Source organism: Balaenoptera musculus, chromosome 4 (assembly GCF_009873245.2).
Source record: "Balaenoptera musculus isolate JJ_BM4_2016_0621 chromosome 4, mBalMus1.pri.v3, whole genome shotgun sequence".
Lineage (NCBI taxonomy): Eukaryota > Metazoa > Chordata > Mammalia > Artiodactyla > Balaenopteridae > Balaenoptera > Balaenoptera musculus.
In genome coordinates this window covers 142,990,017-143,007,179 of record NC_045788.1, presented here as the reverse complement: position 1 = coordinate 143,007,179, position 17,163 = coordinate 142,990,017, and the positions used below count along the sequence as shown (strand labels likewise).

At 62.7% G+C, this 17,163-nt stretch overlaps 1 protein-coding gene across 2 annotated transcripts; it reads right to left on the bottom strand.

Moving 5' to 3' along the window:
• Window positions 1–2,313: 2,313 nt before the first annotated feature.
• On the bottom strand, window positions 2,314–16,665 carry PWP2 (PWP2 small subunit processome component). Of its 2 annotated transcripts, XM_036851287.1 has the most exons (21): window positions 16,585–16,665; window positions 14,939–15,051; window positions 13,729–13,823; window positions 13,341–13,440; window positions 12,362–12,505; window positions 11,376–11,511; window positions 10,970–11,199; window positions 10,512–10,655; window positions 9,822–9,892; window positions 9,335–9,471; window positions 8,827–8,975; window positions 8,521–8,668; window positions 8,125–8,275; window positions 7,298–7,478; window positions 6,151–6,298; window positions 5,461–5,569; window positions 4,854–4,919; window positions 4,136–4,354; window positions 3,832–3,982; window positions 3,606–3,680; window positions 2,314–3,444 (listed from the first exon to the last, which is right to left on the bottom strand). In XM_036851287.1, the coding sequence occupies exons 1-21, from the start codon at window positions 16,600–16,602 to the stop codon at window positions 3,267–3,269; spliced, it is 2,763 nt and encodes a 920-aa protein (XP_036707182.1). In that variant the 5' UTR covers window positions 16,603–16,665; the 3' UTR covers window positions 2,314–3,266. The 2 variants fall into 2 exon arrangements, with proteins under 2 accessions (XP_036707182.1, XP_036707184.1); XM_036851289.1 differs by lacking the exon at window positions 4,854–4,919.
• Window positions 16,666–17,163: the final 498 nt, after the last annotated feature.

The following is a 17,163-nucleotide window of genomic DNA, read 5'->3' as shown; positions in this document are numbered from 1 at the left end:
GTTAAGCCTCTGACTGGTCGCGGGTGCAAATTGGCGGTCCCGGGTGCAACATGCAGTGGGGTTTTGGCCCGTGACGTCAAAAGGTCACTATTGTAGTCCCTCGGTCTAGTCCTTCAGTGTGGCTGCGCAGTGCTCAGTCGGCGGGGCTGTCAGCAAGTTTGTTTCCCTGGTCCTCTGCAGAAGGAGCTTGGTGTTCTCTGTGTCATTTTGTTTCTACCTCGTGGGCCTTATAACTCACAAGTGGTGATTTCAGTCCATGCCTGTCTTTGGATCCTTCCTCAATCTTGAGGGATGAGGGGTGACCACCGCTCTAGCTGCTTTCTGCTGCTAAGGATGAAGGCCCAGCAGGGGCTTGAGGAATGAAACTGTTTGGCGTCTAGCTGTACACATTCTAGGGTATTCAAACTGGACTGTTGGAGGTGTTGGTATGCCCCCAATTCAGGGTTGACACGACAGAGGCATAATCTGGTGGCCTGCAGTCTTTGAGAGACAAACTTGACGTGGAAGTTAAGAATTATAGGCCCAACAGAAGAATCAGTAGCGCTGTGACTCAAGGAAGTGTCAGTGGATGGAGTAAATGGCCGACTTACTGGGGAGAAAGCCCTTTATAGAATTCCATGCCTCCGGGGCGCGATTACCAATGCTGTGTCACCAGCTGGCCTGTTGGTGTTATTTCCTTTACACTGGGTGGTATGTGGTATTTGTCCACACGCACCAGCAGGTGTTGCAGCCACACAGACGCCGCCTTGTTCTGCCACGGGGTAACCGAAGGCTGTTCGGTTATCCATTACTACCTTGGCTATGGAACTCACCACGATCTTCAGTCAGTCTAGCTAGAGGCTGGCGTTTTGGCCAGTTCCTCCACTGAGGCAGGTAGATTTTGAAGGGTGGCCTCGTGACAGGCACCCCCGTCCCCGTGGGGCTGCTCATCCTGGTGCTAAGCCCGTGCCCGTGACTATTAAGTCTGAGGCCGCCTCCCTTTTGTCTGCTCTCCTGGGGTGGACGTGTTACCGACCCTTTTGAGTCGGGCACCAATAAGCATCCTTCTGCCCAGTGTCACTCGCACCAGTAGACAGAGACCAGGTTCAGTTGAGAAGCAAAGGAAAGCTGTATTCTTTGATCAAAGAATGGAGAGACGGGAGCTTGCTCTACAGCACAGGGTCTCCCCTGAAAGGCCCAGGGGCGGTGCTGCTTTATAGGGTTCTGGCAGAGGGAGGGGTGGAGTCATTGTGGGTCAGGCGGGTGCAGCACTTCTGCGCACGGCTCACCCAGTCGGGCTGTCAGGCAGAGCCGCTTTGCACTGGGAACACTAATCCGACACGTTAGGTGGGAAGCCTCTGCACGAGGCCCCCTACAGCCAAGTAAAAGTAGAATAAACACAAAAGAGGTTGGACCGTATCACCTGGATTCCATCCTGTTTTTCCCGGGGGCCCCAGTGGGCTTTGCTGGGGACATTTCCTTTCGGTTTGGGCTCTCTGGGCCCCACAGAGGAACACACAGCCTCCTGATGTCCACATCGTCATCCACGTGTGTTTCTGCAGAGGCCAGAGAGCTGGGGCCAAAGAGGAGTTAGTGGCACGTGAGTGACGTGAGAATGGGGCCAGCTTGTAGGGTCTGGTGAGCTGCAGGCTTCTTTGTTTGGGAGCCTAGTACACCAACTCTTATTTTGGTGTGCTTGAACCCATTTTTGCCATTTGATGGGCTCTTGGTAGGCAGTGTGTTCTAAGGCCCTCCAGGCAAGTTGGGAGTATCCTTGGAAGGCTTGACCATCTTTGGTTCGGGTCAGTTCCTCTTCTGGCTCATTTTAGATTTCTCCACAGAATAGTTACAAGTTGGAAGGTTATAGTTTTCAGTGGCTCCCACTTGCTAGGGTGTCCTGGCTTGTGGATGAACGGTGGTCCGAGCTCTGTAGGGAAGCATTTAAGTACATCGTTAAGTGAACTGTAAAGGGTGCAAAGGGAGGTCAAATTACACGAGAATTTTGCTTCGGGAGTGGGTATTAGGGTAGCCTCTAGAAGAACGTCAAGGTTATATTATTTAGTCCTCCTTTAATCATTAGTGGGGGAGCCTGGGAGAGGGCTGGCGGGGCTGAGTGTATCTTTCCCCAACTGGGGGTTAGGATGACAGACCCCACTGCCTTTCACCCCCTGCTGCAGTGGCTTTTGAGAGGTGAGTCAGTGTTTGTGTCTCAAGCTCGGTGTGTGACAACCCCTGGCAGGAAGATGGGAGGAGGAGAAAAACAGGGTCCATCCCAGTTCCTTTCAGGACCACGGGGATAGTTTACAGATGAGTTATTTGCATCTGAAAATACAAGACTATCAATGTATTTATTTTCTACCTTAATACCCAAGAACAGAAGAGGCTCTGATAGACATCATATTTACAAAGGAAATGACTCCATCCCGAGATAGCACATGCGTTTCATAAGCAGATAGAAGAGCACACAGCCCCACCAGACTAGCAAGAACCTGCCTGCCGTCCATCCTAATAATGGTCCAGTGACTCGTGGCCGCACCTCTGGTGACCTGCAGGCTAGGGCCTGTGTCCTGACCCTGGAGGCCGTAGCTACCAAGGGACCAGGGGCCTGGCTGTGATCTAGGCTGCCCTCACAGTGACCCTTCCCAAGGGGCATCACAGGATGGAGTCTTCCTCTCAGAGCTGGCCAGCAGGTCTGATGGGTCTCCCTGGAAAGCCTGTCCAGGCCCAGCCCCAGGCCCCTCTCCAAGGTCAGAGTCAAGCAGATGTTCCCTGCCAGACCCTGTGCAGGGATGATGGGGCTGGCAGCCTAGGCTGGGGCCGTGAGGGCGAGCCACCTGCCCTGCTCACCTGTTCCCTGGCACAGAGGTGCCAGCAAGGCAGGTGGCCCTGATCCCCCAGCACGACGATCACACCCAGGACACGTTACAAACATTTCAACTTCAGACTTAATACCTACAGTGTAGAAATACGCATCTTTTTCATCTCTAAAATTATCAAAACTTTATATTAAAAACATAAAAACTCATACAAAGTTTGAGTCTGTACACGTGAGCCCATTCACCTCTCTGCAGGGTGCTTTTGGTGGCAGACACTCCTGGGCCCTGGGTGCCAAGCCCGTGCCTGCCAGGGACCCGTCAGCTCACACACTGACCCCGTGGCCGCGTGTGGTTCTTGCAGAAGAGCGAGTCCTGGCGACAGTGCCCTTGCGTCCCGGCTGCCCCCCGCGGTGGAGGTCCCACCTTGCCCAACATCCCAACCGAAGCCAGCAGGGCTGCGGGCGGCCGGCCCTAGGCCAGCGGCCCGTCTGCATCCCCAGGCCCCCTCCGGAGCAGGCGCAGGCTGCCGTCACCGTCCTCGGGTGCATCTGCTTCCTCCTCGCCGCCCGGTGGTTCCAAGGGCCGCTTCAGGCCCCGCTGCTTAGAAACGGCCAGAGCGTACTGCATATTGTAGCGGTTCCAGTCGCAGCTGCCGAGGGCACACGGGACTCACATCAGTAAGGCCGACACTGAGGCCTTCTGTCCCCACATCAGACAACACAGGGAGCGGCCCTGGCGCGGAACCAACTGGAACCTGCTGGTGCCAGTGAAAGCCCCGCCCTGCCCATCAGCCACTCCTGAGACACGTACAGTTTGGAGACGTCGTCCCAGTGGCGCTGGATGCTCTTCTGCAGGAACTGAACTGCCGGCAGCAGTGTCCCCACTCTGGAAAGGAGACGTCCCTCAGCGTGGCGGCCACCACCAGGCCACCCGGACCTGCTCCGCGCTGTGCGCTTGTGAAAGCCTCCCCTGGTCTGTGCATCCACACAGACAGCTGGCCCAGTGACAGGTGGCCAAGGGGGCGGGCGGGTCGTACCTGGACTTGAGCTGCTGTCCGTGGACCATAAGCAGTTTCTGAGTCCATATGAGGTAGAATTCTAGATGGCGAGACTCTTCGAAGGATGAAGCTAAAAATTCCAGCACCTTCTCCACGTACACGTCAGGCAGGGAGGAGCTGATGACCCCAACTGGAAGAGAAGGAGGAAAGTCCCACTCAGCCCGCGAAGAACCTGTCAGGAGAGACGCGCTCACAGCTCTGCACGTGCAGAGACCCGGCCGCCGCGTGTGGCCGCAGGGCCCCCTCGGCCCCGCGGGCCTCCCCAGCCCTGGCCCGGGCTCACTCTCGTCCCAGGGCACCGACTCCAGGGCCTCCTGCAGCAGCTTCCTCTCGTTGAGCCGGAAGGCCATGAGGATGGCCCTGGTGAAGTCCCGCTGGCACAGCGCCGCCCGGATCTGCGCAGGCGTGACGCTGGTGTCCAGCTCGAATGGGTCGAAGAGCATCCGGGCGTCCAGGGAGTAGATAAGGAGCCCCTCGGTGGTGGTGGCCGCCCAGCAGCGCCCTGGGAAATCAAGCAGACTTGACAAAGGCTTCCTGAACGCTTATTCCCGCTTTTCCCCATGTTTTGAAGGACAGGCACTGAATACGTCCCCGGGGTCCTGAGTGCAACGGGGGGAGGGAGCCTGGGGGACGCCGGCCCCTTGGGAAGGAGCGCCCCGTGAGGGTCAGCCTGCTGCAGCCCCGCCCCCCTCCCTCCCCTGCCCGACACTCCTGGGTCCGCCGACAGGCACACGGGCAGGGCGCTCAGGGCAGGGGCCTACCTCCCCGCTTGGAAGCTGGGCGTGTCTGAAGCCACAGCTTCCATGGCCGTCCGCCAGCGGGGACAAAGATGGCCACGTCTTACCCCCGGGGGTCGGCGGTGCCCAGAGCCGGCCAGAGGCTCCCTGCTGCCCTCGCCCCGGGAGTGGGCTGACAGGCCCACCGTGCACACCGCAGGCCCGGAAGGCCCTCGGGACCAAGCCCACCCCTCCCACATCAGTGACCCGACAGCCAGTGCGCACCGGTGGGGGAGAAGCGGAGCGAAGTCACCCTGATCTCAGGTTTGAAGTGCCGGGAGCTCATGTCACCTGGGAACAGAGGCACCGCCCGTCACAGGGCAGCACGTCCCTCACCACTCGCCCCACAAAGGGAGGCCCGCCCTGCGGACCCAGCGGGAGCAGCAGCCCCATGTCGGGGCCTCAGGTGCTGCTTCGTGGGCGCTGCCGGCCTCCACGGACGAGCCCTCAGGGCGGCCGCTCTCTGGGCTCCGGCCTGGCCAGCAGCCGGCGTGTCTGTTCCAGAGAAAAGCCCTGCCCAGCCCAGGCTGCGAGGCAGGTGGTTCCAGCCCCTCAGGGCCCTCAGGCCGGGGAGGCTGCCAGCCCGACACTGGGCTTGCCCTGAAGCCCCCCCGGGGGCAGGCGCAAGGCACAGGGCTGGGCACCGGCCAGACGCCCAGCCACTCGCAGGGGGGACCCCGCGCCCTGGCCACCAGCGCCAGAGTTCCTGGACGTCAGTCGCCGCAGCCCCGACGAGAGCAACACCGCCCGCCATCCCCCAGGAAAAGCAGGTGGTGAGCAGGGCGGCCTGCCGCGCCCTGGCCCGGGGGACACACGAGGACCCTCTGCTCACCCTTCTTTACGCCCGGCAACGGTATCGTGACCCCGCCCTCCTCCGTGGCGTCTTGGTCAATGAGCGCCAGGTTGCCAAACTCTGTCATTTTCCTTCGGTTCAAAAATTCCTAAAGGGCGAAACCCGGACATCTCACTGCGGGAGGTGCAGGGAGGGTACGCTCGTCTGCCCCACCTCCCTCCTGTGCCGCCAGCACAGGCTGGGGGGCGGCCAGCCCTGCCTGCAACCCCACGGGGCACACGGAGCCTGAGACAGGACAGGGCAGCGCCTCCCCCGGGCTCCCGCGGCCAGCCCCGTGGTGGGCGGATTCTCTAACCCGACAGCCGAACGAAGGGCGCGCGTGAGCCTGCGAGGGAGCCGCACGTGGGGTGGCGTCTGCTGCCACCTGCCACAGCCCGTCCTGCTGCGCGTCCCGGGGACATGACGAGGACAGCCCACCCCGGAACACCCAGGCGGGCGGGCTTACAGCCGCACGCAGATGCCCCTCGCCCGGCAGGGGAGCCAGAGCAGGTGAACCCGGGCAGGCGCACCTGTCCAGAGGCCGCCCACCCCCCCAGGTCCCCGTGGAGCCGGGGCGTGAGCAGGGCCATGGGCGAGGCCGGGCAGCCCCGGACGTTCGCAGCAGGGACCACACAGGGGTCCCGTGCAGCCCCCCGGGCCCTGCTCTGCGGCCTTGCAGCACTCGCTCACCTCCATGGCGTCCAGAGAGAGGTTGCAGGAGATCTCGAACTTCTTCCTGAGAATCTGCTCCTTGACGTGATAGATGCACACGAACTTGGACATCCCTCCCGCCAGGATACTCCGGCCGTCCGCAGAGTAGCACAGAGTGGTGAAGGCCCTGCGCAGAGGGGACGTGGACTCAGCTGCCACCCAGAGGCGAACAGCGCCCTCCCCGCCATCCTCCAGGGCTCTGGCCTAAACCCTGCGGGGTCAGAACCCGTGGCCCAGTCACCAGGCTCCTTCCGGGCAGCACGGCGCCTGGAGGAGGGGCAACGCTGCAGCTTCCGAGAGGCAGGGCGGCTCCCAGAAGGGCCGCGGGGAGGGGGGGGCCCACCCGCCCCGCTCACAGTGGCGCTCACTGCCCTGCTGGCTCACAGGACTCGAGACGGTGACCTTGGATTGGGCAGAGGATTCTTAGATACAACACCGAGAGCACAAGTGACAAGGGAAAAAATATACAAGTGGGCCTTTGTCACAATTAAAAACGTGCTTCAAACAACACCTTTGAGAAAGTGCAGACGAGCCACAGGAGGAAGAAGATGAAGATACTTGCAAAGTTTATATCTGATGAGGGTCTCATGTCTCAAGTACACAAAGAGCTCTTACAACTCAGCAACACAGACAGACAGCCCATTAGAACAGGCAGATGCTCTGAAGAAAAGTTCCCCAAAGCCCACACACAAATGGTCCACCGGCATGTGAAAAGATGCCAAGAACTTCATTGCTCAGGGAAACGCAAACCAAAACTATGAGGCACCAGCTCACACCCACCAGGACAGCTGGGATTTTTAAAAACAGGCAGGAAGGAGCATTGCTAATAATGTGGGGACAGCGGAAGCCCCTGCCCTGGGGGGATGTAAACTGTGCAGGCTCCTTGCAAAACAGTCTGGCGGGGGCGTTCCTCAAAAGGTGAAACAGAGTCACCAGTGGGCCCGGCAATGACACTGGCAGGGATGCACCCGAGAGAACTGAAAACGGGCCCCCAGATTCTGGTCCTCGGGGTGGGAGGATGCAGAAGCCTGTTCATCCACACGGACCCCGCCAACACCCTGCCCCTCTGGGAGGGGCCCCCGCTGAGGAGCTCCTGGGCTCCGGGACAGCCCCACCGAGCACGCACTTCCCCTTGGCCGAGTGCTTGGCAGTGGTTTTGTCCAGCTCCTTCCTTCCCGTCTTGAGGTCGTGCCTGCCCTCGACGGAGCCCGTCTGCGCCGCGCTTTCGGGGTCCCAAAAGGTGATCTGCGAGTTCAGCGTGGCCACAGCCAGCTCGGCACCGTCAGGGCGAAAGGTCACGGCCAGAGCTGAGAAGAGGCGCGGAATTAGGGCCGAGGAAGACCCTGGGCTCCGGGCGACGGGCCACGCTGAGCTGCCCTCATCCCGGCACCCTGAGGGCCTGGGGGCCGCAGGACGTGCACAAGGCATTACCGAGCAGGGGCGGCCAAGTGGAGGGCTCTGGGCGGGAGGCGTCACATGGAGGTCACGGGCAGGCTAGAGACAGACTAGCTGGAGGCGGGGGTGGTACAGAGGCCCCCAGAAGACGCAGGGGGCCAGTGGCTAAAAGCCTGAATCAGAGCCGGGTCGGGTGGCAGGAAGCAGAGACCACCACAGAGACCACAAGCCCCGGGGCCAACGACCGGGTTCCGTGAGGGCCAGACACGGGCAGCTCGGTCTTCGCCATGACCCATCAGCTCTGCAGCCCGGCCGGCTGCGCACCAGGACGCTTTGCCCCCGAGCGCGGGCAGTGGGGCTCCAGGACAGGGCCTCATGCCCAGGAAGCAGCAGGAAGCTGCTACAGCAGGGCCCCCGGCTTGCTCCCCTGGGGGAGCCCCATGCCAAGTGACAAAACCAGGCCGCCAACCCTAACAGCCCACGGCGCTTGGAGCCCTGGGTTTATCCAACCACGCGCCCGAGACCGGGCCTTCCCCCCAGTGCCCGGGTGCCGCTTACCGTCGGAGGTGAGGGCCAGCGTCTCTGTGGTCCTCCAGCTGTCCGCCATGTCCCACAGACGTACCGTCCTGTCCCAGGAGGCGCTGGCCAAGACCGACTTCATTGGGTTAAAACACAGACCACTGATGGGCCCCTCGTGGCCGGACAAAACCTACGGCCGTTCAGAAAAGAGCTCTGAGGACGACAGACGCCCAGCGGGCCACCCCGGGTTGCACAGGCCGTGGCCGCTGGGCTGCGGTGTGGGCCAGGAAGGGGAGCCCACCCAGGAAACGTGTGTAAACGGTGCTGCCCGTGCCCGGGATGTGACTCTGTCCCCCACTCCTCTCAGGTCAGCCAGGCCCCCTCCCCACCCCAGCCCCTGGCCAAGAGCGCAGCTCCTGGACTCGCGGCCCTTACGTCGAGGAGCCTGCCTGTCTGCATGGACCAGATGAGGATCTCAAAAGAGTCCTGGGCCCCAGCAGAGACGATGTCCCCGCTCGAGTCCACGGCCACACAGGAGAACTGGGTGGGGCGCGGGGACGTGAAGGTGCGGAAGTTGCGGTACCTGCGGGAGGACAGCCCGGTCGGGACGGTTCCGGGGCCCACGAGCTCTCGTGGGCCTCACCCTGTGTCTGACCGACGAGCCCAGAACCCTCAGCCTCGCTCTCACAGCCCAGCACACGGGGAGAGGCTGCGGGGCAGGCATCCCCGCAGGAAGGTCACCTGTGAAGGTCAAAGGCGCGCACGGTCCCGTCCATGGAAGAGGTCACGATGACGTAGCCAGTGGTGGTGAAGGTCACGCCGGTGACCCCACTCGAGTGCTCCGTGAAAGTGATGAAGCAGAAGCCACTGAGGGTGTTCCACACCTTGACCTGTGGCGGGTAGCGCCACGGCTCAGGACACCCCACGGGGGTGCCCCTGCGAGCGAGGACTGGGGGGCTGCGGGGGGGTCAGCCTCCCACATCAGAGAGCAGCTGCTGGCACCATGGACCCCTTAGACGTGCCCAGAAAACCGAGCCAAAAAGGGGGAAACAGACACCCAAAGCCTCTCCACTCAGACCGGGCAAGTCTGCAAACGGCTTCTCGGGAAGCCAGATGAGGCCGGTGGGCTCTGGAGCTCCAGGCTGAACCCAAGTCAGGGCCTGGCCACGGTGCTGCACCCCGCCTCAGCCAGGCCAGCAGAACAGGGACAGGACCCCTCCGGCGCCCCCTCGCCACCCCCGCGGCCCACCTTGCTGTCGTCCCCGCCGGTCACAATGTACTGCCCGTCGGGGGAGTAGGCCAGGGACACCATGCTGTTGAAGTGGCCCTGCTGCTTGAGCACGTAGGACTCGCTCTGCCACTCCCACACCAGCAGCTGGCCCAGGCCTGCGGGGCACACGGGGACTGCTCATGACACCGCTCGCCCGTCTCGGCCTGAGGCAGGTGCCGTCAGCCTCCACCTGAACAAGGAGCCCCAGCACGGAGACGCCAACCTCCCGCGTCACCCGCCCGAGGCCAAGGCGACAGGCCAGGTGCTGCCGAGGGAGGCCAGGATTCAGGCGGCAACGGGACTCAGGACTCAGAGGAGCCTTTGTGCAGGAAGTTTCAGCGGCTGCTCCTTCGTAGTGAGCCACCTGGCTGCTGGCCTGGCGCGGCACCTTGGGGGGAGGTGGGATGGCCGGCAGGCTTCCCGGAGGAAGAGTCCCGCTCCTGTCCTCACAAACCCAGGTACCAACCTGAGCACCCGAAGGCGATCCAGTCCCCAGAGCCGTTGATGGCGATGGACGAGACCCTCTGATCCGAGATGCTGCGGAGAAACGCGGGGCTCGGTCAGCACAGCAAGGGCCCCCATCCCTTCCCCGGGGTGGCCGTGCGAGGGAGGACAGGGCCAGGTCTCCCTGCTAGCAGCACCCACTTCCTCCCCACCCGTTTACTAGACACAGACGATTCACTTCACTGAGTGCATCAGAAAACCCAGAGTTTTCTTGCCCCGCGTTCAAAACCTCGAAGCTGCGTGACTTCGGGAAACCAGTACTTTTAGTTTTCTCAACGTTCCAAAAAAGCAAGAGAAGAAAAATGAGAACAGGAAATAAAAACAATGTGATCTACACGTGGAACCAAAGCTCCCTCTGACTGGGGGGTGGATGGGGCCCAGGGGACTGCACGTCTGAGATGGGGGCAGGGCAGCAGCGTCCCCAATCTCTCTAATCCAGGACAGAGGAAGGGGCAAGTGTCCTGGGAAGCCATCTGTGTGGCTGGACGGGCCTCCTGGCCACTCCACGGCCCTCGGTCCAGACGGGCACAGCACGGCTTCCACCTTCCCCCACTGCCCGCCGGCGGACAGAGAGAGCGCGTGCGCGCACACACACACACGCGTGCACACACACGCATGCACACACGTGACCACACAGAGCAGAGTCGCTGACCTCAGGGAGTGGATGAGGTTGAACTCCGGGAGCTCGTGAAGGTGGAAGATTCCGGAAGCAAAACCAGTGACCAAGAGGTGGACCTTCTTGTGATACGCTGCAGCTGTCAGATGGTTGAAATCCCCTTCTTTATTGAAGAAGTACCTAAGCAGGCAGGGACACAAGAACTGTGGGAAGAGGACCAGAGAGCTCGGCTGGTCCCACAGCCCCACCCCGACCCCCAGGGCACGCAGAGAGAGGGCAGCCTCACAGCACTGCCCTCATCCTGAGGATGACCCACCACGTCCTCACACTCGCAGCTCTGCGCTCCCAGCTCCTGACCCTTGGTCTGCCTGGGACCGCACATCCCCAGGTACCCCCGACTCCTCACCCGCCCGCCCCCACCTGGGGCCCCGGGGCAGGAATCACAACGCGCCCCAGAGGGCGCAAGGCCCACCCCGTGCAGGCGGGAGACCTACTTGGCCACCCGCGAGTACTGCACTTTCCCCCGCTGCTCCTCGGCAGCCGGGGCGGCCTTCCCGCGGATGGTGGTCTCCCTCTCCGCCCCGTCCTCGTCCTCGTCCTCGTCCTCGCCCTCCCTCTGCAGCAGGTCCGCCTTCCAGCCTGCGGGGGCTTTCAGCCTCAGGCCCTCAGGGGGGGTGTCACACTGCCACACGCACAGGGCGCCGTCCTGGCTGAGTGTGTACAGCTGCGGGGGGAGACGCGAGAGCCTGGGTCGCCCTGACCCCCAGCCCGTGGCGGCCCAGGCTGCACAGGCACCTCCCAAGCCTGCCCCGGCTACCGCGGCCCCAGCCTCCCCAGGGAGCCGGGAGCAGCCTCAGGGGAGGGCCCAGCGCCCACTCGAGGCTGTGACCGGGGACGTACGTCCAGGCTGCTGGACTCGAAGAAGCAGCCCACGATGGCGTCCTTGTGTCCCCCCAGCGCGTAGTAGATGAGGTTGTCCCACCGCTCGGCCCCAAACACCCACGTGGACATGTCTTTGCTCCCGACCGCAAAGCACCTAGGGGACGGGGAGTCACAGCTCAGCCTCAGGCGTGCAGGTGTCAGCCTCCCCGGGGGGTCCCCGGGCACAGGGGAGACGCCCAAGGCTCCAGGCGGGGACAGCTCTGGTCTGCTGCCTCCACCTGTGCTTCTCCCGGGACCAGGAGCCTCACTGCACGTGTGTCACCGTCCCTCCGAGCAAAGCAGTCTCTTGGGGGGCAGCCCAGGGGAGCCTGAGAACCGACCACTGAGCCCGTGGGGGGCTGCCTGGGGACCCTGCTCTTCACGCCTCCCTGACCTGCCCTCGATCCCAGGACCCGTGGAAGGGCAGGAAGGCTTGGCTACGGGGCGCCCGGTCCTCCCCGCAGACCCACCCCCGAGGAGCCCACCCGCGTCTCCAGCGGACGCACTGCGCGCCTGGGGGCTGCGCGCCCCGCACTGTGGCCAACCACGTGCGAACAGCCCGCCTGGTGCATGAAGTGGCAGCTGCCACCAGCCTCCCCTCCCGCTCCCGGCGCACAGAACCCAGGCAGCGGGGACGCAGCCAGCCCCTCTCAGGGACGGCTGGGCGGCGCCCGCCAGCTCCCCTCCTGCCCGCAGCTGCCCTGGAAGCTGGGCCACCGCATGCTGGCTTGTCGCGGTCCTCATCCAGGGCCGCGCTCTGCTCTGGTTTCCGGTGACAAGGGCCAGACAGACCTGACTCAGACCCAGGAGCCAGGCCTGCACCCTGTGCCACACGAGGCTCGTGAGAGACCATTTGAAAACAAGACGGGGGTGCGACAAGTCACCCCGAGTTCCCCAACAAGCTGCTGTTTACAGGTTCCCCTCGGGCCCCTCCTATGCCCAGCCCCACCCCAACCAGGCCTCACCGGGAGTCGTCTGTCCAGTCAATGCATGTGGTCTCATCGTACGGCCCGAAGTAGGTTTTGTCCAGAACAAACGCGTTGAATTCCCGCTTCCTCCCAGGGGCGTGGTACATCTGAGCAAGGTTGCCTTTGGTGACAACAAATTTCCTGCCGCAGAAACGGGTGCCATCAACATCCAACGCCAGTGAGGGCCCCGAGCCCAGCGCAGAGCTCCAGAGAGGGCCGCTCTCCTGCTCCGAGGCCAGCCCTACAGGCGGCAAACCTGGGGCCCTAACCCTGCCTCTCACGGGCCCCGAGTCCCCCCTTCTCCGGGCGGACAGAGTCAGGGAAGAAGTGGACAGACCCCGGGCCCTGCCACACCTCTGCCCCGGAGCAGAGCCCCCTCAGGTGTTCCCGTCGGCCCAGGGGGCGGTCACGAAGGCCAGGCCAAGCTCAGACAGCCCTGGGTGGAACCGAACGCAAGACACAGACAGGCCCTGTGACAGGACCCGGGCGCGGTCCCTGCCCAGGACGCCTTCTCCGGGGTCCCTGAGGGTGGACGTGGGGCGGGGCTCACGGCTGACTGCTGGAGCCGCCCCTTCCACGGCACAGCCGGCCAGCGTGGGCGTGAGCAGCCGGGACAACCCCCCTTCCCACAGCCCTGGAGCCCAGAGCAGGCCCGGGACTCGCCACGTCCTCCTGCCAGCGGGGGTCAAGGCCAGGGTCGGTGCCGCTCAGCACCAGGGCTCCTTCATGACCCCGCTGTCTGGGGGCACAGCTTCCCTGGAGACGGTTTTGGACAAGAACCTGCAGAACCTCCCACTCGAGGTGTGAGCACCAGCCCCGGGGAGGAGAGGAGGGGCCTGTGCAGCCCGGATCCAGAGGGGGACCCAGAGGGGCGCGGGCTCAGGGACTGCCTGTGGCCGCCGCGGTGACGTCCGAGCCCGCCAGGCGCGAGGGAGCCTGCAGCTCGACAGCTCCCGCCCCGCCCGCAGCTGCGTACCTGCCATCGGGGGAGAAGGAGACGCTGTGCACAGCGCCCTTGAAGTGGAAGCGGTGCAGCACGGCCCTGCAGACCAGGCTGGCGAGCAGCGCGTCGCCCCCTGCGGGAAGGGAGAGCAGAGCGAGGCCCCGCACGTCGCACGCAGGCATCAGGTCGTGAGGCCCGGCCCCGCGGTGCTGGCGGCACACGACCAGGGAGGACACCCCGCATGCCCGCCCGAGGCCCACCGGGGCCCCAGACACGGAAGCAACCGAGGGAGGCGCGGGGACCATGAGGGCCTGGACCCCCAGGGGTCTTAGTGTCGGCCTCGGGTCAGCTGGACACCCGCCCCACCCGCCCCGCGGTCACCACCCCATGCCGTCGCCACCTCTTGGCCGAGGGCGGTTACCTTCATCGACAATGATGGCGAGGCGGCCGTCCGGGGACAGCCCCACACACTTGATGTTGTACCGAGTGGCCAGAGGCAGAGTGTCGGACTTGTTGCTGGGAGACAAAAAACCAGAGCTGCGCTGCTGCTCTGGTGTCATCGGGCGGGGGTGGGGGAACGGGCCAGCCTGGACCAGCAGCACCCACCCTGCACCTGTCTCCCCGCCCCCCAGGCCTGCCAGAGCCCCGGACTCCGCAACCGCCCCTCCCTCGAGAGGGAGAAGAAATTAGACAACGCCCTGGAGAAAATTTCGCTAAGCATGTAAAATCCTTAAAAGGGGGTTTCGAACGTGTCAATTTTGCTTCCAGGACCTCATCCTGAGAGGACCCTGGAAACATATAGTCAGGAAACCAGAAACAATCCAGCTGTCCAACGGGAGGGTGAGCTCAGGGACAGCATGCCCGGTAAAGCTTTTTGCAGAAATGCAAAAACACAGAAAAATGGAAAGCTAAGTAAAAATAAACAACCACCGGATTACATCCTAATTTTGTTCTTTATTATATAGTGCCACCACGTGGTCATTCCTCTAGATAGCCCCGTCACCATCGACACCAGTGAGGACCCCGCCAGCAGCTGGCCCTGGGTGCAACCTGCACTTCAGGAAACAACTCGCAAGCAAGGCAAGTACTACGGCCCCATCTTACAGACTCGGAAACGGAGGCCTGCAGAGACCCAGGCAGCCTCTGCAACAGGAGGGTCTCGCCCAGGCCACACATGTCTGCAAAGGGGTGACAGCCTCCCCCCGAGAAGACAGAAACGGAGCCACGTGCTTGCTCAGCAGGAGACAGAGTGAACCTGAGCACACAGAGCTGGTCCCGGCGAGCACGCCGGCCGGACGGCAGTCCAGGGCGGCTCCCATGCCCCAGGCACCCCCTCCCAAACGTTTCAGCCAAGTGACACGCAGCTACTACCCTGAAGGGAAGATCAACAACCTCATCACATCGGGTTCAGCTGAGAGACTAGAAGGGAGAAACCGGGATCCCTACAGCCAGTCCCACTGCTGACCCATCGGCACTATGTAAATCCCGTAGCCCCCTATCAGGCGGCTCTGTCTCCATCGCCTGTTTAATAGTAACAGGTGTGCTATTAAAAAGAGAGGTGAGGAAAACACTGTGTTTCTACCTGCTGACTACAATGATCACAGCTGTTAACGTCATTTTAGTGAACTTACTTTTTTAGGTCAAACACAGTGACTCTGTTTCCCACGGGACTGATAACTGAATTTCCATCACACGTAAAATTTAAGTTTCCACACCGATAGACTGTCCCCAGCAAATTTGAAAACTGAAAAGAAAACAAAGCTGTCTTAACACAAAGAAAATACAACTCCGGGAAAGGGCTAAGCGAGGTCTCCGGTCAAAGAGATGGCGCAGAGACCCCCCGCAGGCTCCCTGATCATTTCTGGGGTCCCGCTAGCCACCCCCCCACCCCCCGGGACACTTCCTGGGCACCTACAAGGCCAGGCCCTGAGCAAGAGAGAGGAGGAAGTGAGCCCAGTCCCCAGGGGCCCAGAGCTCCTGCTGGGGTGGGTAAGGGGCACGGTGAGCGCAGGGAAGCCTCTAGACAGGGTGTCTGCCGGGTGGAGGACAGGACAGCACCCACGTTGCAGGAAGAGAACAGCTGTGACAACGGAACAGCGTCCCAAGTGCAGCCTGGGTTCAAGGCTTCCTGAACAGGGTAATCTGCTGCAGCCCATCCATTCAATCATTCATTCAACCATCAGCCGCCCTCAGGTTCCACGTCGGGCAGGCGGGCGATGGAGACAGAGCTGTGATTGCAAGGGCGCCATGCTGCACAGACAGCCAACCCCGTCGGCAGGAGAGGAACTTCAGAGGGTGGTCAGGGAAGGACCCTCAGAGGGGCCACCTGAGCTGGAACCCAGATGACAAGGAGCATCTGGAGCTGCAGGCGGGCAGGGCGCTAAGAACCCCAAGGAGGCCACAAGGAGAGTCCGGTCAGCCAATGTTTTAAGCAGAGGTGAACCATGATCGATCCCCTTTTTCGAAGGTCATGCTAAGTGACCCCGGGAGCCAGAGGAGATGCAGGGAGTCAGTGAGCCTTTGGTGCCATTCCACACAGAAGACAATGGTGTCGGAACTGGGGAGATGATCCAAGGAATGGAGAGCGTGGATGAAATCAGGCCCGAGAGGAGCTGGTCAGCGGGAGGTTTGGGTCACAGTGGGGAAGCAGTCTGAGCGGGAAGACCAGGTTGGGTGGGGGCAGCGTGGGTGTGGGGTGGAGCTGCTGGAGGCCCGCGCTGTGGCCAGGGCCAGGCCAAGCCTGTAAGGAGCTGAGACCCGACGGAGGGGGAAAGGCCAGAGGCGGCGGCCCTGCGGAGGAACAGCCTTCAGGGGAGTGGCAGCAGCGGGCGGGGCCGCGCAAACGCCCAGAGCTCCAAACCCGCGGGTGGCCCACTGTGCCAAGGGTCCCGAGAGGTGGGGAAGATGCAGAAGCGCTCCAGTGGGCTCGGCGCCTGTCCCCCCGCCCTCTGTCCCCTCGTGCTCCCCACGTCGCGCGCTGCGGGCTCCGGGAACCAGGACTTCCGTCCGGGCTGGTTTTCGCTGCCCTCTCGGAGCTCAGCCGGACCCTCCCGCAGCGCTCCTGCTCCTCCCGCCCACGCCCGCCGCTCCGTCCCAGTCCAGGGCGCTGCGGCCCCTCGCCCGGCCTGTCTCAGGCTGCATGGTAAGGGACCGACCGGTGCTGCCGGACCCAGCCCACCCAGGCCCGGCTCCCTGGCCCCGAAGGAGCAGTCTCGAGCAGCGACCCCACCGGGACCCCGGGCTAAGGACCCCCCCACCACCCCCGGCCCGCGCTCACCCGGTACGCGAACTTCATCGCGGCCGCCACACGTGTGTTGCTTGCAGCCTCTGCGCCCCGCCTCCCGGCCTGCAGCAAGCACTTCCGGGGCAGGAGAGCGGTCCCGCACCAACGCACCACAGCGCCCCCCCGGGGCCCGGAAGAGCTGCGCCGCCGGAGGCTGGGCCCCAGCCCGCCGGCCCCGCCCCCGAGGCGTGGGTTCCTGCCCGCCCGCACCGCCCACCGCAGTCCAGTCTTGGATCTTCACGGGCTTGGGCCGGGCCCTGACGAGCCGTTCAGGCACCAAGGAGGGTGAGAAGGTCCAACCCCACGCTTATTCGTTCGAAAGCTCTCGATTATGAAGTGGGGACCAAAACAACGAGACTGAATAAACTGAAAACCTTTTCCGAAGAAAAGAAATTGTATTAGCGATGCTACCAAACATGACAGAGGCAGTTTTACCTTGTCAAACTTCAGGCTGGCAAATAGGTCTACAAAAAACTCGAGAACTCTGAACACTGAAATGTCTTACTTCTAGTGAGCTACTGGGTAATACGTTGTGAAAAAATCCCTAATGCTCCCCCAAAAGTAAATAATCTA